The sequence below is a fragment of the Pseudophryne corroboree genome, chromosome 1 (assembly GCF_028390025.1).
Source record: "Pseudophryne corroboree isolate aPseCor3 chromosome 1, aPseCor3.hap2, whole genome shotgun sequence".
NCBI classification, from domain to species: Eukaryota; Metazoa; Chordata; class Amphibia; order Anura; family Myobatrachidae; genus Pseudophryne; species Pseudophryne corroboree.
In genome coordinates this window covers 962,253,292-962,276,620 of record NC_086444.1, presented here as the reverse complement: position 1 = coordinate 962,276,620, position 23,329 = coordinate 962,253,292, and the positions used below count along the sequence as shown (strand labels likewise).

The 23,329-nt window shown below is 45.4% G+C and overlaps 1 protein-coding gene across 12 annotated transcripts in view; it reads left to right on the top strand.

Moving 5' to 3' along the window:
• RAPGEF2 (Rap guanine nucleotide exchange factor 2) overlaps positions 1-23,329 on the top strand; it is a 552,363-nt gene that overhangs the window by 431,607 nt on the left and 97,427 nt on the right. For all 12 annotated transcript variants that reach the window (XM_063920458.1, XM_063920456.1, XM_063920451.1 and 9 more), the window contains one exon: positions 19,113-19,244. In XM_063920458.1, the coding sequence (XP_063776528.1) occupies positions 19,113-19,244 (132 nt within the window). The remainder of the gene's footprint in view (positions 1-19,112; positions 19,245-23,329) is intronic.

The window sequence follows — 23,329 nt, the reverse complement described above, 5'->3', positions numbered from 1 at the left end:
TCTCCTGTGGTGGTTTCAAAGTACTCACCTGCTGCAGGGTCGCAGGTTCGGATTTCAGGATTGGATCCTGGTTACCACGGACGCGAGCCTCCGAGGATGGGGAGCAGTCACACAAGGAAGAAATTTTCAGGGACTGTGGTCAGACCAGGAGTCCTGTCTACACATCAATGTGTTGGAACTCAGGGCCATTTACAACCTCCTTCGACAAGCGGAGAGTCTTCTTCGAAACCTACCGGTTCTGATTCAATCAGACAATGTCACAGCAGTGGCTCATGTGAACCGCCAAGGCGGGACAAGAAGCAGAGTCGCGATGGCGGAAGCCACCAGGATTCTTCGCTGGGCGGAAAATCACGTAAGCGCTCTGTCGGCTGTCTTCATTCCGAGAGTGGACAACTGGGAAGCAGACTTCCTCAGCAGACACGATCTCCATCCAGGAGAGTGGGGACTCAATCAAGAAGTCTTTGCAGACGTAACACGTCTTTGGGGAACTCCTCAAATAGACATGATGGCGTCACGCCTCAACAAAAAGCTTCGGAGGTATTGTGCCAGGTCTCGGGACTTTCAGGCAGTAGCAGTAGACGCTCTGGTAACACCGTGGGTGTTCAAATCGGTCTACGTGTTTCCTCCTCTTCCTCTCATCACAAAAGCGTTGAGGATCATAAGACGAAGAAGAGTACAGACGATACTCGTTGTCCCAGACTGGCCTCGAAGGGCCTGGTACTCGGATCTACAAGAGATGCTCACCGGAGATCCCTGGCCTCTTCCTCTGAGGTAAGACCTGTTGCAACAGGGGCCCTGTGTATTTCAAGACTTACCGCGGTTACCTTTGACGGCATGGCGGTTGAACGCCGAATCCTAGCGAAAAAGGGGATTCCGGAAGAGGTCATCCCTACTTTAATAAAGGCTAGGAAGGAGGTGACGGTAAAGCACTATCACCGTATCTGGCGAAAGTATGTGTCTTGGTGTGAGACCAAGAATGCACCTACGGAAGATTTTCATCTGGGTCGTTTTCTCCAGTTCTTAGACAGGAGGGGATATGGGCCTGAAATTAGGCTCTGTTAAGGTACAGATTTCGGCCCTTTCGATTTTCTTTCAGAAGGAATTGGCTTCTCTTCCAGAAGTCCAGACGTTTGTAAAGGGAGTGCTGCACATCCAGCCCCCTTTTGTGCCTCCAGTGGCACCATGGGACCTGAACGTGGTGTTGCAGTTCCTAAAATCACACTGGTTTGAACCGCTTAACAAGGTTGAAGTGAAATTTCTTACCTGGAAGGTGGTCATGTTGTTGGCCTTGGCATCAGCAAGGCGAGTGTCAGAATTGGCGGCTTTGTCACACAAGAGCCCCTACTTGATTTTTCATGTGGATCGAGCTGAATTGGGGACACGTCCGCAATTTTTGCCTAAAGTGGTTCCTTCATTCCATATGAATCAACCTATTGTGGTGCCTGTGGCTACAAGTGACCTGGAGGATTCCAGATCCCTGGACGTAGGCAGGGCCTTAAAGATTTATGTAGCCAGGACGGCTAGAATTAGGAAAACAGAGGCTCTGTTTGTCCTGTATGCTGCTAATAAGATTGGCGCACCTGCTTCGAAGCAGACTATTGCTCGCTGGATCTGTAATACGATTCAGCAGGCTCACTCTACGGCTGGATTGCCGGTACCAAATTCGGTTAAGGCCCATTCCACTAGGAAGGTGGGCTCTTCTTGGGCGGCTGCCCGAGGCGTCTCAGCTTTGCCGAGCGGCGACTTGGTCGGGGTCAAACACTTTTGCTAAATTCTACAAGTTTGATACCCTGGCTGATGGGGACCTAGCGTTTGCTCAGTCGGTGCTGCAGAGTCATACGCACTCTCCCGCCCGACTGGATGCTTTGGTATAACCCCATGGTCCTTACGGAGTCCCCAGCATCCTCTAGGACGTTAGAGAAAATAAGATTTTAAACCTACCGGTAAATCTATTTCTCCTAGTCCGTAGAGGATGCTGGGAGCCCGTCCCAGTGCGGAAACTCTGCAAGACTTGTATATAGTTGCTTACATAAGGGTTCTGTTACAGTTGGAATCGGTCTTGGACCGTGACTGTTATTGTTCATACGGTTAACTAGTTATGTATGATCCAGGTTACATGGTATGATTGGTGTGGGCTGGTATGAATCTTCCCCTTGGATTTCTAAATCCTGCCTTGTATTGTCCATCTCCTCTGGGCACAGTTCTCTAACTGAGGTCTGGAGGAGGGGCATAGAGGGAGGAGACCCATAGTAAAAGTTCTTTTTAGGTGCCCTATCTCCTGCGGAGCCCGTCTATACCCCATGGTCCTTACGGAGTCCCCAGCATCCTCTACGGACTAGAAGAAATAGATTTACCGGTAGGTTTAAAATCTTATTTTTTCTGACCTAATATACACATAATTAAGCACTCAGAACATATTCATATGATTAAAAATAGATATCTGTTAAACTGTAAATTCTACTAGCATAAATATGAGCTTATATTACTCCCACATGGATATTAACTGAAAGATTTGCAGAAGACTCACAGAAAGCACCAGTTCTTGTTGCCTATGGCAATAGTAAAAAATTAATTAAATAAATGCCCCTCTTTATCGTGTTTTTTTTTTTTGTAGCCTAGTTACTGTACATGTGCTATATTCTGTACCAGTTGTCAGAAATGTCCACCAATGTTCTTAGTTTGTGTTGCATTATAACACTGTTTCCTTCTACATCTACAGACCTCACAACAGCACTGTAAGCCTTGTGACTACAGTATACACAAAAGTTTACCTGTGTTCTGTGATTTGTGTGTGTCTACTACCTCTGTGCTAAACGTTTAGTTGGAAGACCAGTTCTAAGACTTTCAGCTTTATCACTAGCTTTAGATCCAGTTCCATAAACTAAAATGTGGAGAAAAGTCTCTGAGAGAGACCCTGTATTTACATAACCGTGCACTGCATAAACAGTGCCGAGGTGGAGACTTGCCAAAGCTGTGACATCATGTTCCTGGGGATAAATGACCTAGCCATTGGCTGTACAGCAGTAGAGCTGGAATCTGTTTAATAGCACATTCATTTAATGGAGCCTAAAAAAAAGATGAATAAAATAATGTACAACTTTTTTAAATATTGACTTATTAAATTATACTCTAAGCACAGATGGGAGTGTTGGAAAATAATGTCTGAAATAGTTAAATATGATTATCGATGGCTGATTTGGAAACCTGTGCACTAGTATCACTTGCTTTCACATTCACTAGCAAGGCTTCCTTGTATAATCTGCCTTATAGCATGGCTTCTCCTCATTGCAAGTGTCTTCCTGTGCATTGATAATGCTGGTACTGAATCACAAGCAGTGTGTATGTGTGTGCAGGGGTGTATCTAGGGGCCTGAGCGCCCCTGGCAAAGCAAGGAACTGGCGCCCCCCACCTCCCCCAACTAGGGACACAGGGGGGAGTTACAGATAGGCTGAGGTCAGGGACACTGACAGGGAATTACAGGGAAGGGTGCGGGCAGGGATACTGAGGGGGATTTATGGGAAGGGTGTGGGCAGGGACACTGAGGGGGAATTTTAGAAGGGTGCGGGCAGGGACACAGAGGAAATTACAGGAGTGTATGGGCAGGGTCACTAAGGGGGCAGTTACAAGGATGGTGCGGGCAGGAATACTGAGGGGTAATTACAAGGAGGGTGCGCACAGGAACACCGAGGGGATATACTGTATGCACACATACATACAGTTAAAAAACCCTCTCTAGGTGTGATGGCACTACATATCTAAGCAAATCCAGTTGACAAGGTGTGCTGGGACTTGTAGTCTCAAAACAGCTGGACAGGCAGTCACTGGTCTAGCTACCTCTCCATACAGAGCTCTTTGTAAGCTGTGATCCAGACTGCCAGGATAGACCATGCAGTGCCGCAGAAAATGTACAGGTATGTCCATGCTGCACTGCTGACTAGTGCTGATTGTAGTGCCTGGTGTTTGGTGACAGGCCACAGGGGAGCGGAAGAGGAAGTGCCTCGCCCCTCCCCATACCTGGAAGTGCCCCGCTCCCCGGCTATATTCACCATCATTGTGACTGTAGTCACAGAGAGTGTCAGAGTGCAATACGCTTCTGAGAGTCCAGCAGTGGATGAGCACTGCTAAGGGATGTAGTAAGAACTACTATGTCATTCTACCCCCTGGCCCGGGTGGCGCTGCCGGGCAGTGCCCCCTCCTTGGCCGGCGCCCCTGGCGAGTGCCATCCTGGCCAATAGGAAGATACACCCCTGTGTGTGTGATATATCACTTCTAAACTGTGATGTATAAGGATATCCTAATTAATGTTATATTGTATGCAAGGCACAATAAAAGGCAGAGAAAACCAATCATATTACATTAAATTAAATTATACCCATTGCGCTTCTGTTGCTGTTCTTAACCTTTCTGGACTGGGACACACCGCTTATATGCAAATCAGCTGTATGATCCAAGGTTTGATTTTAGTTATGTAATTTCATTTAATTATTTATAGTTGACAAACAATTACACAGTAGAGTACAATACATGTGGATAACTACATAGAGCCCCTGTCACTGGTGCTTTGAGTACATTGTTTACTTTGTAACTGTGCAAGGCTTCCCTAATGAATTAAGGTGCTGCTGGTTGAATGGTTAGCATCACAGACAGCATTTTGGACACTGGTCCGTGTTGTTGGTTCATTGTGTGTCGATAATGATGTGCTCCATCTATATTGTTAATATTATAACAATGCTTGTGTTCAAAAATATCTCAATTTGATTAGTTTATTACTTGGTAGTAGACAACTATAGGATAAGTGGAGCCACCTTACATGGCAGCATGGTCCAATTTTAAAAGCTGACAAATTATTAAAAATAATATTTTTCTGTAAAGCTGACATGTATGACAGAGACGTGCTGTCAGCTATACCACCTGTAAGTTGGCATAAACTTGTGTCTAGGGAATAATTATGGATCATTTCAGATAGTAAAGTTGAGCTGTTGCCTAGACGCACTGCTAGCAACTATTCAGTGTGCTGAACCGATTTTCATAAACTCCCTATCGTCTGATGTCTGCCTACATTTTACACAGGTGTAAATGATAAACAATAACTTACATTACATAAATGCACAAACTTATTGGTGGGGATAAATGGTCAGCTTTATTTAAATAATGGGATATATGAAGGGAGTTAAAGTTGTCAAAGAAAGCATCGCACTACACAGCAGTGTTGCAGTCTGTTTACTACCCTGCTCAGGTCTATATGAAGAGCCTTCTGCCAGCCCATCATACACACACATAAGTATCCATACTCTCCTCCCAATGACACAAAAAGGCCAACCAAGACCGATGCTGCCCTCTAATCAGCCTGCAACCAATACAAAATGGTGCGGTGGGAGGGAATGTCTGAAAAATAAGAATCACCCTTACCCAGAAACAACCAGGAGTACGCCACTAATTACACCCATAAACAGTTGATTGGCTAACTGCAGACTTACCATAACACAGAGCAAACACAATAATACACTTACCCCTGCTAAACCTAATCTAGACACACACACACTTGGGTTTAATCCATGACAGACATATAAATTGCATTGTGTTCCTCTGATCAATTCTTCCTGCCATCTTTTTTAAGAATTAGTGATTTCACTGAGGCGTGACGCGCAAAACCTCATGTTAGTGGAGAACCCGTAAAACTGTGTGCGATTGATAGCTACTCTTTAATCTTTATTCATTAAAATTTTATTGGCTTATTTTCTATAAGGTAGTATTAGTATTTCAAAGAACAGCACATAGTGTGGGGTTAAGTTGTCCAAAATGTTAAGTATATTTCAAGAACAGATTGCTTTGCTAAGCCCAAGGTCTTTAATTTTTCAACATAATGCAGAGTTTCTCTGACGTCCTAGTGGATGCTGGGAACTCCGTAAGGACCATGGGGAATAGCGGCTCCGCAGGAGACAGGGCACATCTAAAGAAAGCTTTAGGATCACCTGGTGTGCACTGGCTCCTCCCCCTATGACCCTCCTCCAAGCCTCAGTTAGATTTCTGTGCCCGACGAGAAGGGTGCACACTAGGGGCTCTCCTGAGCTCTTTGTGAAAGTTTTAGTTTAGGTTTATTATTTTCAGTGAGACCTGCTGGCAACAGGCTCACTGCATCGAGGGACTAAGGGGAGAAGAAGCGAACTCACCTGCGTGCAGAGTGGATTGGGCTTCTTAGGCTACTGGACATTAGCTCCAGAGGGACGATCACAGGTTCAGCCTGGATGGGTCACCGGAGCCGCGCCGCCGGCCCCCTTACAGAGCCAGAAGAGCGAAGAGGTCCGGAAAAATCGGCGGCAGAAGACTTTCCTGTCTTCAGATAAAGGTAGGCGCACAGCACCGCAGCTGTGCGCCATTGCTCTCAGCACACTTCACACTCCGGTCACTGAGGGTGCAGGGCGCTGGGGGGGCAGCGCCCTGAGACGCAATAAATCGTTAGAAAAACTTTTATGGCTAAAATAAATGCATCACATATAACTCCTGGGCTATATGGATGCATTTAACCCCTGCCAAAACATACAAGAAAACGGATGATAGGCTCCGCCCCTTTCTCGGCGTCCTTATCTCCTCAGCACACTGGCGCCATTTTCCCTCACAGCTCAGTTGGAGGGAAGCTCCCTGGCTCTCCCCTGCAGTCACTACACTACAGAAAGGGGTTAAAAAAGAGAGGGGGGCACAAATTAGGCGCAGTATAAACAATACAGCAGCTATAAAGGGAAAAACACTTATATAAGGTTATCCCTGTATATATATAGCGCTCTGGTGTGTGCTGGCAAACTCTCCCTCTGTCTCCCCAAAGGGCTAGTGGGGTCCTGTCCTCTATCAGAGCATTCCCTGTGTGTGTGCTGTGTGTCGGTACGTTTGTGTCGACATGTATGAGGAGAAAAATGATGAGGAGACGGAGTAGAGTGTCTGTAATAGTGTTGTCACCCCCTGGGGGGTCGACACCTGAGTGGATGTACTGTGGAAATTGCGTGACAGTGTCAGCTTTGTATAAAAGACAGTGGTTGACATGAGACAGCCGGCTACTCAGCTTGTGCATGTCCAGACGTCTCATATAGGGGCTCTAAAGCGCCCGTTACCTCAGATACAGACGCCGACACGGATACTGATTCCTGTGTCGACGGTGAAGAGACAACCGTGATTTCCAAATAGGGCCACACATTGCATGATTGAGGCAATGAAAAAAGTTTACACTTTTCTGATAATATGAATACCACCAAAAAAAAAAAAAAAAAAAAAAAAAAAGGGGTATTATGTTGGTGAGGAAAAACTTCCTGTAGTTTTCCTGAATCTGAGAAATAAAATGCGTGGGTTTCCCCCCGATAACAATTGATAATTTCTAAAAAGTTATTGGCAGTATACCTTTTCCCGCCAGAGGTTAGGGTGCGTTGGGAAACACCCCCTAGGGGGGATAAGGCGCTCACACGCTTGTAAGAACAAGGGCTCTACCCTCTCTTGAGATGGCCGCCCTTAAGGATCCTGCTGATAGAAAGCAGGAGGGTATCCTAAAATGTATTTACACACATACTGGTGTTATACTGCGACCAGCAATCGCCTCAGCCTGGATGTGCAGTGCTGGGTTGGCGTGGTCGTATTCCCTGACTGGAAATATGATATCCTAGATAAGGACAGTATATTATTGCCTATAGAGCAATTAAAAGATGCATTTCTATATATGCATGATGCACAGCGGAATATTTGCCGACTGGCATCAAGTATAAGTGCGTTGTCCAATTATACCAGTAAAGTGGTCAGGTGATGCGGATTCCAAACGGCATTTGGAAGTATTGCCTTAAAAGAGGGGATGTACCCCAGGTCGCCTCTCAAAATAAGACGCCGTATTATCAGGCGCAGGCCTGGTTGGCAAGCGGACAAAAGGGTTCCTCTTTTCTGCTCGTGACAGAGGGAGAGGAAAATGGCTGCAGAGATCAGCCAGTTCCAAGGAACAGAAACTCTTTTCCGCCTCTGCCAAGCCCTCAGTATGACGCTAGGGCTTTACAAGTTCAGGCACGGTGGGGTCCCGTTCTCAATGAATTTCAGTGCGCAGTGGGCTCACTCGCAAGTAGACCCCTGGATCCTTCTGGTAATATTTCAGGGGTACAAATTGGAATTCGAGACGTATCCCCCTCGCCGTTTCCAAAGGTCTGTTTTACCGACGTCTCCCGCTGACAGGGAGGCAGTTTTGGAAACCATTCACAAGCTGTATTCCCAGCAGGTGATAATCAAGGTACCCCTCCTGCAACAGGGAACGGGGTATTATTCCACACTATTGTGGTACCGAAGCCAGACGGCTCGGGGAGACCGATTTTAAAATCTAAAATCTTTGAACACTTGCATACAGAGGTTCAAATTCAAAATTGAGTCACTCAGAGCAGTGATTGCAAACCTGGAAGAAGGGGACTACATGATGTCTCGGGACATCAAGGATGCTTACTTTCATGTCAAAATTTACCCTTCTCACCAAGGGTATTTCAGGTTATGGTACAGAACTGTCACTATCCGTTCGGACGCTGCCGTAGGGATGGTCCACGGCACCCCGGGTCTTTACTGAAGTAATGACCGTAATGATGATATTCCTTCGAAGGAAGGGAATTTTAGTTATCCGTTACTTGGACGATTCCCTGATAAGGGTAAGATCCAGGGAACAGTTGGAGATCGGTGTAACACTATATCAGGTAGTGTTGCGGCAGCACGATTGGATTCTCAATATTCCAAAATCGCAGCTGGTTCCGACGACTTGTCTTCTGTTCCTAGGGATGATCCTGGACACAGTCCAGAAAGAAGGTGTTTCTCCCGGAGGAGAAAGCCAGGGAGTTATCCGAGCTAGTCAAGAACCTCCTAAAACCGAACCAAGTTTCAGTGCATCAATGCACAAGGGTTCTGGGTAAAAATGGTGGCTTCCTACGAAGCAATCCCATTCGGCAGATTCCACGCAAGACTTTCCAGTGGAACCTACTGGACAAATGGTCCGGGTCGCATCTTCAGATGCTTCAGCGGATAACCCTGTCACCGGGAACAAGGGTATCCCTCCTGTGGTGGTTGCAGAGTGCTCATCTTCTAGAGGGCCGCAGATTCGGCATTCGGGACTGGGTCCTGGTGGCCACGGATGCCAGCCTGCGAGGCTGGGGAGCAGTCACACAGGGAAGGAATTTCCAGGGCTTATGGTCAAGCCTGGAGACATCTCTTCATATAAACATTCTGGAACTAAGGGCCATTTACAATGCCCTAAGTCATGCGAAACCCCTGCTTCAGGGTCAGGCGGTATTGATCCAATCGGACAACATCACGTCAGTCGCCCACGTAAACAGACAGGGCGGCACGGGAAGCAGGGGGGCAATGGCAGAAGCTGCAAGGATTCTTCGCTGGGCGGAAAATCATGTGATAGCACTGTCAGCAGTGTTCATTCCGGGAGTGGACAACTGGGAAGCAGACTTCCTCAGCAGACACGACCTTCACCCGGGAGAGTGGGGACTTCACCCAGAAGTCTTCCACCTGATTGTAAACCGTTGGGAAAAACCAAAGGTGGACATAATGGCGTCCCGTCTAAACAAAAAACTAGACAGATATTGCGCCAGGTCAGGGGACCCTCAGGCAATAGCGGTGGACGCTCTGGTAACACCGTGGGTGTACCAGTCAGTGTATGTGTTCCCTCCTCTGCCTCTCATACCAAAAGTACTGAGAATCATAAGAAGGAGAGGAGTAAGAACTATACTCGTGGTTCCGGATTGGCCAAGAAGGACTTGGTATCCGGAACTTCAAGAGATGCTCACGGACGAACCGTGGCCTCTACTTCTAAGAAAGGACCTGCTCCAGCAGGGGCCTTGTCTGTTCCAAGACTTACCGCGGCTGCGTTTGACGGCTTGGCGGTTGAACGCCGGATCCTGAAGGAAAAAGGCATTCCAGATGAAGTCATCCCTACCCTGGTCAAGGCCAGGAAGGACGTAACCGCAAAACATTATCACCGCATTTGGCGAAAATATGTTGCGTGGTGGGAGGCCAAGAAGGCCCCTACAGAGGAATTTCAACTGGGTCATTTCCTCCATTTCCTGCAAACAGGACTGTCTATGGGCCTAAAATTAGGGCCCATTAAGGTTCAAATTTCGGCCCTGTCGATTTTCTTCCAAAAGGAACTGGCTTCAGTGCCTGAAGTTCAGACATTTGTAAAAGGGGTACTGCATATACAGCCTCCTTTTGTGCCTCCAGTGGCACCTTGGGTTCTCAATGTTGTGTTGAGTTTCCTAAAGTCACATTGGTTTGAACCACTCACCACTGTGGACTTAAAATATCTCACATGGAAGGTGACGATGCTGTTAGCCCTGGCTTCAGCCAGGCGTGTGTCAGAACTGGCGGCTTTATCATATAAAAGCCCTTATTTAATATTTCATTCTGACAGGGCAGAATTGAGGACTTGTCCTCAATTTCTACCTAAGGTGGTTTCTGCATTTCACATGAAGCAACCTATTGTGGTACCTGCGGCTACTAGGGACTTGGAGGATTCCAAGTTGCTTGACGTGGTCAGGGCCCTGAAAATATATGTTTCCAGGACGGCTGGAGTCAGAAAATCTGACTCGCTGTTTATCCTGTATGCACCCAACAAGCTGGGTGCTCCTGCTTCTAAGCAGACGATTGCTCGTTGGATTTGTAGTACAATTCAGCTTGCACATTCTGTGGCAGGCCTGCCACAGCCAAAAATCTTAAAATGCCCACTCCACAAGGAAGGTGGGCTCATCTTGGGCAGCTGCCCGAGGGGTCTCGGCTTTACAACTTTGCCGAGCAGTTACTTGGTCAGGAGCAAATACGTTTGTAAACTTCTACAAATTTGATACCCTGGCTGAGGAGGACCTGGAGTTCTCTCATTCGGTGCTGCAGAGTCATCCGCACTCTCCCGCCCGTTTGGGAGCTTTGGTATAATCCCCATGGTCCTTACGGAGTTCCCAGCATCCACTAGGACGTCAGAGAAAATAAGAATTTACTTACCGATAATTCTATTTCTCGTAGTCCGTAGTGGATGCTGGGCGCCCATCCCAAGTGCGGATTGTCTGCAATACTGGTACATAATTATTGTTACCAAAAAATTCGGGTTATTGTTGTAGTGAGCCATCTTTTATAGAGGCTTCTCTATTATCATGCTGTTAACTGGATTCAGATCACAAGTTGTACAGTGTGATTGGTGTGGCTGGTATGAGTATTACCCGGGATTCAAAATCCTTCCTTATTGTGTACGCTCGTCCGGGCACAGTATCCTAACTGAGGCTTGGAGGAGGGTCATAGGGGGAGGAGCCAGTGCACACCAGGTGATCCTAAAGCTTTCTTTAGATGTGCCCTGTCTCCTGCGGAGCCGCTATTCCCCATGGTCCTTACGGAGTTCCCAGCATCCACTACGGACTACGAGAAATAGAATTATCGGTAAGTAAATTCTTATTTTTTCTGCTTCTGCGTGACTATACTTTCATAATTTTATCAGTTGCTAGTTTGTCTTTTTAAACAGTACTGCCTTTCTGTACTCCCGTCTGTGCCCTTTGTCAATGCAGCTGTTGCATTTGATGCTAGCAAGTGAGGCAGGTGGGTGAGAGCTCCATCTTGATGCGAGGAAGGAGAGAGGTGATTCAGCACGGTGAATACTGCTTGATTATAGGCTTCTGGCACATTTCATGGAGCTTGTCCATTCAGTGCCCTTGTTATTATGATACTTGTACTTGCCTATGCCCATGTATGAAGAGGCAGACTGATAATTGGCAGTGATTGCATTCTGCATAATTAAACATCATTCCTTTTCATTGAGATGATTTCTATCAAGTGATTGTGTAGGTTAGCTTCACAATCCGTTAACAAAAATGAACAAATATGTTTAATTTGTAAATAGATTATTTATACAACTGTACTTCTTCAAAGTGAAGTAGTTTACTCCTATCTTAAATAGCTAGTAATATAATTGATTATTCAGGATGTATGTTGTAACATATAAAATAGACATGGATATCACAGCTTCCATTTTGTGAGCAGAGCTGTGTGTTTATTGTAAATTTACACTGACACGCAAATTGCTTTAGGGTATTTTACCTCCAATCATCATTAATACTGTATTAGTTTGCCAAAAAATAATCATCAGTACACTTTCACAATAAAGAGAGACTGCGTAGAGATTGCTTATGATGCAGCACCACCTACTGTCACTCCAGTATAATTAAACTAGTAATACCTAGCTTGTGACTGTTGCTGCAGTCCAACAAAAATAACTTCTGGCAATTATTATTTATTCCTGTTGATATCCTTGAATGGGGCGGATTGAATTGTCTCCCTGGCTGCCAATAGATGAACAGTTGAAGTGCTCCGTTTGGGTGTACATGCAGCTGGGCAGACACATTTCAGCTCCACAGCCTCCTGACGTGCTTGGCACACCCAACTGGGACAAAAATTGTGGGCGCCAAATACGTTTGGGTGCCCACAGAACAATTGAATCGACCCCAATGAGTATCTTTTCTGGCTCCATCAAAGGTCCTCCTGACTTTAAATTTCAGACACTGGCACATGCATTCTCCATTATTATAGCTGCCCTTTTATACTTTGTGTGAAATGCCATGTAGGTATATTTATAGTTTTCCTCAGCTGTCTGCAGGTCAGCAGGCAAAATTTCTGACATTTGTCATTAATCTTTCTTTAAAAAACATTTCTGCAAAATATTCACCTCATTCTTATTTCGGTGCAAAACTTAGCTCCTCTTGCTGATGTAAGTTGGTCTTCCCTTTTACCTGCTCAACCCCAACCACATAGCATAATTAACCATTGTTGTCCCAGTTCTGTTCATGTTTACAAATACAGTATAGATGAAGCAAAATAATCCCTAGAAACGTTCTATCCTGCTTCACACAAACTTTCACTGCAGCTTCAATCATCTTCTAGATACGCTGCTTGTAGCATTGTACAAGGATGATGCGATCTGCATTTTACTCTATTTTCCATTGGTTGGTAATCTGAATAATTAATACGGAGGCTTTGAGGGATTTCAGTTAGCTGTGGTATTTTACCGTGGGCGTATTGAAGCAGCGGTGCTATTCAATTAGCCCCAAAGGCATCCCGCAGGCTGCTTTTAATGGGGATTTTTTTTAGGCGTGGACAGAAATCTACAATAAACAGCCTGTTTTTGGGTGCTGCAGCTATTTTAACGGTCCGGCTTAACACCTGTTTAAAAAGGGGAATTTGCCGGGTGAGAAAAGGGGCTGTAATTGAATAGCCATGGGCATTAAAACCGAAGACTACCACCCTTTTTTAAACCTGGTGAATTATCGGGGCTAATTGAATTCTTCCATTTAACAACTTAATGTACTGTATAATTATTTCTCTATCGTCCTAGTGGATGCTGGGGTTCCTGAAAGGACCATGGGGAATAGCGGCTCCGCAGGAGACAGGGCACAAAAAGTAAAGCTTTAGGATCAGGTGGTGTGCACTGGCTCCTCCCCCTATGACCCTCCTCCAAGCCTCAGTTAGATTTTTGTGCCCGGCCGAGAAGGGTGCAATCTAGGTGGCTCTCCTAAAGAGCTGCTTAGAAAAGTTTAGCTTAGGTTTTTTTATTTTACAGTGAGTCCTGCTGGCAACAGGATCACTGCAACGAGGGACTTAGGGGAGAAGAAGTGAACTCACCTGCGTGCAGGATGGATTGGCTTCTTTGGCTACTGGACATTAGCTCCAGAGGGACGATCACAGGTACAGCCTGGATGGTCACCGGAGCCTCGCCGCCGGCCACCTTGCAGATGCTGAAACAAGAAGAAGGTCCAGAATCGGCGGCATGAAGACTCCTCAGTCTTCTTAAGGTAGCGCACTGCAGCTGTGCGCCATTTCCTCTCAGCACACTTCACACGGCAGTCACTGAGGGTGCAGGGCGCTGGGAGGGGGGCGCCCTGGGAGGCAATGAAAACCTATTTTTGGCTAAAAATACCTCACATATAGCCTCCGGGGGCTATATGGAGATATTTAACCCCTGCCAGAATCCGTTAAGAGCGGGAGACGAGGCCGCCGAAAAAGGGGCGGGGCCTATCTCCTCAGCACACAGCGCCATTTTCCCTCACAGAAAGGCTGGAGGGAAGGCTCCCAGGCTCTCCCCTGCACTGCACTACAGAAACAGGGTTAAAACAGAGAGGGGGGGCACTAATTTGGCGTTAGAAATATATAAAAAAGATGCTATAAGGGAAAACACTTATATAAGGTTGTCCCTATATAATTATAGCGTTTTTGGTGTGTGCTGGCAAACTCTCCCTCTGTCTCTCCAAAGGGCTAGTAGGTCCTGTCCTCTATCAGAGCATTCCCTGTGTGTGTGCTGTGTGTCGGTACGTGTGTGTCGACATGTATGAGGACGATGTTGGTGAGGAGGCGGAGAAATTGCCTGTAATGGTGATGTCACTCTCTAGGGAGTCGACACCGGAATGGATGGCTTATTTAGGGAATTACGTGATAATGTCAACACGCGGCAAGGTCGGTTGACGACATGAGACGGCCGACAAACAATTAGTACCGGTCCAGACGTCTCAAAAACACCGTCAGGGGTTTTTAAAACGCCCGTTTACTTTAGTCGGTCGACACAGACACAGACAGGGACACTGAATCCAGTGTCGACGGTGAATAAACAAACGTATTCCTTATTAGGGCCACACGTTAAGGGCAATGAAGGAGGTGTTACATATTTCTGATACTACAAGTACCACAAAAGAGGGTATTATGTGGGATGTGAAAAAACTACCGTAGTTTTTCCTGAATCAGATAAATTAAATGAAGTGTGTGATGATGCGTGGGTTCCCCCCGATAGAAAATATGGGCGGTATACCCTTTCCCGCCAGAAGTTAGGGCGCGTTGGGAAACACCCCTTAGGGTGGATAAGGCGCTCACACGCTTATCAGAACAAGTGGCGGTACCGTCTATAGATAGGGCCGTCCTCAAGGAGCCAGCTGACAGGAGGCTGGAAAATATCATAAAAATTATATACACAAATACTGGTGTTATACTGCGACCAGCGATCGCCTCAGCCTGGATGTGCAGAGCTGGGGTGGCTTGGTCGGATTCCCTGACTAAAAATATTGATACCCTTGACAGGGACAGTATTTTATTGACTATAGAGCATTTAAAGGATGCATTTCTATATATGCGAGATGCACAGAGGGATATTTGCACTCTGGCATCAAGAGTAAGTGCGATGTCCATATCTGCCAGAAGATGTTTATGGACACGACAGTGGTCAGGTGATGCAGATTCCAAACGGCACAAAGGTGTATTGCCGTATAAAGGAAGAGGAGTTATTTGGGGTCGGTCCATCGGACCTGGTGGCCACGGCAACTGCTGGAAAATCCACCGTTTTTACCCTAAGTCACATCTCTGCAGAAAAAGACACCGTCTTTTCAGCTTCAGTCCTTTCGTCCCTATAAGAGTCATATCTGCCCAGGGATAGAGGAAAGGGAAGAAGACTGCAGCAGGCAGCCCATTCCCAGGAACAGAAGCGTTCCACCGCTTCTGACAAGCTCTCAGCAGGACGCTGAGACCGTACAGGACCCCTGGATCCTACAAGTAGTATCCCAGGGGTACAGATTGGAATGTCGAGACGTTTCCCCTGCGCAGGCTCCTGAAGTCTGCTTTACCAAGGTCTCCCTCCGACAAGGAGGCAGTATGGGAAACAATTCACGAGCTGTATTCCCAGCAGGTGATAATTAAATTACCCCTCCTACAACAAGAAAAGGGGTATTATTCCACACTATATTGTGGTACTGAAGCCAGAAGGCTAGGTGAGACCTATTCTAAATCTAAAAAAATTTGAACACTTACAAAGGTTCAAATCAAGATGGAGTCACTCAGAGCAGTGATAACGAACCGGGAAGAAGGGGACTATATGGTGTCCCGAGACATCAGGGATGCTTACCTCCATGTCCCAAATTTGCCCTTATCACTAAGGGTACCTCAGGTTCGTGGTACAGAACTGTCACTATCCGTTTCAGACGCTGCCGTTTGGATTGTCCACGGCACCCCGGGTCTTTACCAAGGTAATGGCCGAAATGATGGTTCTTCTTCGAAGAAAAGGCGTCTTAATTATCCCTTACTTGGACGATCTCCTGATAAGGGCAAAGTCCAGGGAACAGTTGGAGGTCGGAGTAGCACTATCTCGGATACTGTTACAACAGCAGGGGTGGATTCTAAATATTCCAAATTCGCAGCTGATCCCGACAACAAGTCTCCTGTGCTTAGGGATGATTCTGGACACAGTCCAGAAAAAGGTGTTTCTCCCGGAAGAGAAAGCCAGGGAGTTATCCGAGCTAGTCAGGAACCTCCTAAAATCAGTGCATCATTGCACAAGGGCCATGGTAAAAAAATGGTGACTTCCTTCGAAGCAATTCCAGTCGGCAGATTTCATGCAAGAACTTTTCAGTGGGATCTGCTGGACAAATGGTCCGGATTGCATCTTCAGATGCATCAGCGGATAACCCTATATCCAAGGACAAGGGTGTCTCTCCTGTGGTGGTTACAGAGTGCTCATCTTCTAGAGGGCCGCAGATTCGGCATTCAGTTTTGGATGTTGGTGACCACGGAGGCCAGCCCGAGAGGCTGGGGAGCAGTCACACAAGGAAAAAATTTCCAGGGAGTGTGATCAAGTCTGGAGACTTTTCTCCACATAAATATAGCTAAGGGTAAATTTATAATGCTCTACGCTTAGCAAGACCTCTGCTTCAAGGTCAGCCGGTATTGATCCAGTGGGATAAAACATCACGGCAGTCGCCCACGTAAATAGACAGGGCGGCACAAGAAGCAGGAGGGCAGTGGCAAAAACTGCAAGGACTTTTCGCTGGGCGTAAAATCATGTGATAGCACTGTCAGCAGTGTTTCATTCCGGGAATGGAAACTGGGAAGCAGACTTCCTCAGTAGGCACGACCTCCACCCGGCAGAGTGGGAACTTCATGGGGAAGTTTTCCACATGATTGTAAACCGTTGGGAATTACCAAAGGTGGACATGATGGCGTCCCGTCTGAACAAAAAACGGGACAGGTATTGCGCCAGGTTAAGAGACCCTCAGGCAATAGCTGTGGACGTTCTGGTAACACCGTGGGTGTACCAGTCGGTGTATGTGTTCCATCCTCTGCTTTTCATACCTAAGGTACTGAGAATTATAAGACGTAGAGGAGTAAGAACTATACTCATGGCTCCGGATTGGCCAAGAAGGACTTGGTACCCGGAACTTCAAGAGATGCTCACAGAGGACTTATGGCCTCTGCCGCTAAGAAGGGACTTGTTTCAGCAAGTACCATGTCTGTTCCAAGACTTACCGCAGCTGCGTTTGACGGCATGGCGGTGGAACGCCGGATCCTAAGGGAAAAGGCATTCAGGAAGAGGTCATTCCTACCCTGGTCAAAGCCAGAAAGGAGGTGACCGCACAACATTATCACCACATGTGGCGAAAATATGTTGCGTGGTGTGAGGCCAGGAAGGCCCCACGAAGAAATTTCAACTCGGTCGATTCCTGCATTTCCTGCAAACAGGGGTGTCTATGGGCCTCAAATTGGGGTCCATTAAGGTTCAAATTTCGGCCCTGTCGATTTTTCTTCCAGAAAGAATTGGCTTCAGTTCCTGAAGTCCAGAAGTTTGTCAAGGGAGTATTGCATATACAACCCCCTTTTGTGCCTCCAGTGGCACTGTGGGATCTCAACGTAGTTCTGGGATACCTCAAAACACATTGGTTTAAAACCAGTCAAATCTGTGGATTTGAAGCATCTCACATGAAAAGTGAACATGCTCTTGGACCTGGCCTGGACCAGGCGAGTGTAAAATTGGTGGTTTTTTTCTCAAAAAAGCCCATATCTGTTTGTCCATTCGGACAGGGCAGAGCTGCGGACTCGTCCCCAGTTCTCTCCCTAAGGTGGTGTCAGTGTTTCACCTGAACCAGCTTATTGTGGTGTCTTGCGCCTACTAGGGACTTGGAGGACTCCAAGTTGCTAGATGTGGTCAGGGCCCTGAAAATATAGGTTCCAGGACGGCTGGAGTCAGGAAAACTGACTTGCTGTTATCCTGTATGCACCCAACAAACTGGGTGCTCTTGCTTCTAAGCAGACTTTTGCTAGTTGGATGTGTAATACAATTCAGCTTGCACATTCTGTGGCAGGCCTGCCACAGCCAAAATATGTAAATGCCCATTCCACAAGGAAGGTGGGCTCATCTTGGGCGGCTGCCCGAGGGGTCTCGGCTTTACAACTTTGCCGAGCGGCTATTTAGTCAGGGGCAAACACGTTTGTAAACTCCTACAAATTTGATAACCTGGCTAAGGAGGACCTGGAGTTCTCTCATTCGGTGCTGCAGAGTCATCCGCACTCTCCCGCCCGTTTGGGAGCTTTGGTATAATCCCCATGGTCCTTTCAGGAACCCCAGCATCCACTAGGACGATAGAGAAAATAAGAATTTACTTACCGATAATTCTATTTCTCGGAGTCCGTAGTGGATGCTGGGCGCCCATCCCAAGTGCGGATTATCTGCAATACTTGTACATAGTTACAAAAATCGGGTTATTATTGTTGTGAGCCATCTTTCAGAGGCTCCGCTGTTATCATACTGTTAACTGGGTTCAGATCACAGGTTGTACAGTGTGATTGGTGTGGCTGGTATGAGTCTTACCCGGGATTCATAAATCCTTCCTTATTGTGTACCCTCGTCCGGGCACAGTATCCTAACTGAGGCTTGGAGGAGGGTCATAGGGGGAGGAGCCAGTGCACACCACCTGATCCTAAAGCTTTACTTTTTGTGCCCTGTCTCCTGCGGAGCCGCTATTCCCCATGGTCCTTTCAGGAACCCCAGCATCCACTACGGACTCCGAGAAATAGAATTATCGGTAAGTAAATTCTTATTTATTATTTCATGGAATGCACATTAATGATGTAGAGAAATGTTGGTTTGTATGTGTGGCTTTAATATTTGCATGTGTACCAGGGAAAATAGTTTTGTTTTTTCCTCTTGGGAGATATGGTGGAACTTCTCAATGCTTCTCAAGTTTCGAGAGTCTCCAATAATGTGGATATTATTTTCTGTAATCCTTTACTTAGGTTTTTTTTCTTCTTCTCTCCTTTTGTAGCTCCCTGCTGATTTCACTAAACTGCACATCACAGACAGTCTACATCCGCAGGTAACCCAGGTGTCCTCCAGTCACTCAGGATGTAGCATCACTAGTGATTCTGGGAGCAGCAGCTTGTCTGACATCTACCAGGTAAGAGCAGAGGTCACCTTGATTGGCTAGTAATAGTTAAAAGATTATTGTACGTTTTCAGGGTTCAAATTTGATAAATGTTCTGTAACTTGTAGCTATTAGTATAACTTGTACTATGTTGAAGAAAGCCAACAGCACCACACCAGATGGATGTGTGGGGAGTACTGATAAGCAGCTTAATTAATTGCTGTATAAAAATACCCATAAATGCAATGGTTTGTTCAGAAGTAAAGCAGCTGATCATATAATTGAAAGATGACATTAGTCACGTCCTTACCCCCACACAAGCATGAAGTAATGTCTGACCCCTCTGATTTCCACAGCGTGCTTCAAGCATTAGGCTTTCCAATAAAATCTTTAAACTGGTTTGCCAGTCTGGGCTGTTAATATATTAGTGTCATTCTTTGCATGGTAAAATATTGTGTATAATAAATATATGAAGATAATTTGCTCAAGGGCCTGTTTTGTTCCTTATAAATGTTGATGAGACCTCTACTAGTAGATAATCGTTCCTTTTACCTCCCAACCTGCTCACAATGGCAGCTTATTGCATGCAAGTAACACCAGCATATATGTGTGTGTGCTTCTCTCTATAGTACCAGCTTGGACTGTCTGCCTATCCTACAAGTCTTACATTGTATACCTTTCCGTGGGTCCCTGAATACGTACAGCTTTCAGTTCTTTAGTGTTCCTTTTCTAAGGAGACACAATAAATGTGTAACATTAGTCAATTTTGTTACCCAGGGGAGTGATTTAAACTGTTGCAGTGCTATGGCCACATCTTTCTGATCTGGAGTTCACTGGTTTTAATGCTGACTCACATCTATTTTAATCTGACCTTGACAACCGTATCCTGTCACACAGCCAGGGTGGCCAAAGCACTCGCAGGTTAAATTCCTACTAGAATCACATGATTCACAGGCACTCTGGGGGTTAAAGGTATAAAAAGACTATTGGATTTTCAAGGTGAACAGTAAGACCAGTGTAAATGCTGCAAGGCAGAGGTTGCCTGAGTGTTAAATGACGTGTACCTAATTCATGTGTGGCTATTAATGTCCCTTGTTGCATCTCCATGCCCACTTCGGTGGAAGCAGTAATAAAAGCTGATTTAATTCTAAAATTAGAAGACTTTTAAAGCTTATGTAATGAGTATAGAAGTACATTACATCGGTTCATCCCAGGGTGGTATTGCGGAATTCGTCATAGAGATTTAGATATGATAGAAATCAACTGTGTTGCCAATTATTGCAGCACTCTTCAGTCCATCTTGAGCTGGCAGATGGCTCCAGAAAGCCCTGTCCTGTACATAGTCTGTGGGCAGCACTGTGAATCTGTTTGTAATTAAGTCAGTATGTAGAGACCTAAATCACTGAATCCAAATCTGGCAGATGTAATGTGCCGGAATAGTCTTTATAATGCTTTCTGCCAACTCAAGATAAACCGAAGAATCTGGCGGTACATGACAGTGCAGCTTACTTATCCCACGTGGAATAATCTGCATTGCCAATTGCCCTTTTTTTTTTCCTTCTTTTTGTATTTTTACAGTCTGTTGAATCGGTCTCCTGTGGACCGGGTAAACTGATAAAAATAGGATGATAACATAAAATTTCGGGAGAACAAATTTCCCTCTGCAGTCCTCCAATTCCAACTCTCCCAGTGCCCTTTTTTGTCTCATAGGGGTCGATTCAATTCGGCAACTTATGAATAGCGCCGGGAATTAGCTCCCGACACTATTCAATTCAGCTAAAGAAAGCCCGTTCTCGCCGACTTAACAGGTAGTTTTGTCGGGAGAATGGGCGTTCTCCGATTTAACTACCCGCGGCGATGCTGATTCCCGACAGAATCAGCTACGCGCCGACCGCGCGGCAGCACTTTTGTCGGTTTTCTTCTTTCACCCCCCGGGGATGAGAGAAGAATTCACGACAATTGCGGGTAACTAGCAGCTGAATTGAATAGCGTCGGTAGCTAATTCCCGGCGCTATTCATAAGTTGCCGAATTGAATCGACCCCATAGTGCTATTAAATATAAAATTGTGCTTTGGCCAAAATGAGCCCTGCATCTGATCTGTGCAAACGTCATCCCTCTTTCAATCAAATCATTATGTAACCATCCTAATCGTCCCCACATTCTCACACAGCCCTACCCTCTTACCCTATAAGCTCCCAACCCTCTCTGGTTTCTTACATTGGGGCAGCTGGGGGAGTCATGCATCTGTGGGGTGAATTTCCATTGTCGTGGATAGTATGTGTTACAGTACTTCTTTGTGACTCCTAAGATCCTAGCAGTGCATTATCCTATATTGTAATAAAAAAAGAAATTTATGTGTGTTGTGTTTGTTCTGCAGAGTAACATACAGTTAATCTTTGAGTATGTACTATGATTTTGGTTTTAAATACATTGTGGGGAATTCAGTTGTTCTGGGCGTTTAATTTTCCCGTCTAAATGGGGCCTTTTAGACGCCCAAACAATTGTCACAATACAATTGTTTGGGCGCCCATGCATATTGCACATGTCGTGCCCAAACAGACTAGGTTTAGCAACCTAAAAGGCTAAACCCGTCTAAACTCCCTGCTTTGGATGCACAAAGTACCCAGTTTCAACACCTCTTTTCTCGCACCTCTAGAGGCTGCAAGAAAAATGTGCCCTCCATGGCTGCTAGGATTCACCAAATGGCAGAACAATTGAATTGCTGCCATCGGGCGCCATCTAGTGGCGTCTGAATTAAAAAAATTAATAAGCCTTATTGCATCTGAATTCTTCTCTGTACAGTCCCCATTTTTCCTCTGGAAATCCCGCTAATATTCCCAAAGTTAATGTTTCTGATGCAACTACATTAACAAGATAAGTAAGAATGTGGGGGAGGTGTACTGTCTCAAACCTTTTAAAGAGAACAGGTGGAGAAGTTGCTCACAGAATACCCATCAGCTTCTAGCTATCATTTTATAGAATGCACTCGATAAATGATAGCTAGAAGCTTATTGGTTGGTATGGGCAGCTCTCTTCTTGTCCTCTTCAGAAGGTTTGGTACAGATATCCTTATATTATGATTTCCTGTGTGTTCCACCCAAATTAACTATAGGTGTATATTTAAATAAATCTCAAGTGGCATCTGTGTCCCTATTTTTGTATTTGAAAATGAAAATGAGCCTCAAGTACAATTAAGTTTAGTGAATTCATGCCTCGATTTTTATTAAGGTTTGTTGGAGTATAAAATGTTTAAATATATCCATTAAAAAAAAAAAAATTCTGAAGACCACCTATTGGGTTATTTTACTGGAGTGCATTTATTATAAGCAATTCACTGAGGCATCTTCATGCGGTCGGATTGTGAGCACTGTGGTAAAATCAGTTTAGAATTTTATTTGTGGGAAAAATATTCAACACTTCAGATTGTATAGCGTAATGAGATCCTGAAAATGATTGTTACCTATTTTTTTTTACAATGGTAATATGTAATTTAATTTGTATTAATGATCATTTAAAGGTTTGTTATGATTGAGAGAGTAAAAAATATTTAATTAAAATGTATTAGCATGTTTTAGCAGATGTCCTTATGCATATTCAGAGCATAAGAAGCTAGTCGGATAAATGTGAATGATCACTGAGTAATATAAGAGCTGTCATGGTAAATAAGGGCCTACAATTAGACAGCCAGCAGTTGAGTTGGAAGCATGGGTCCCTCTTGCCCAATCAACATCTTAGTTAAAGAACTAATCCTGTAGATTTTTTTTCTGGCATTCCCTCTGTCTTCATTTTGCGTTAACATTACCACAAAATATAATGGTAGCCTTGAGAAGTGTAAGCGTTGGAGGGAAAATAACGTCAACCCCCCCACCCCCCCACCCCAATGTGAATAAATCATGAAACTGCATCTTCAGATGACTTTCAGCAAGCATTGATCTCATAACAGACTTCTTTAAATATTAATTTCACTCCTGAATTTTGTATGTCAAGCATTTTGCATGGAAGATACACTCATTAAGGAAGAGGCAGTCTTATTTGGTTAAATGAATGAGAGAAGGCGATCATTCCTTGAGCTCCTGCTGAGAGCCACGTTTGTGTTGAGCTGAATTGCATTGTTTTG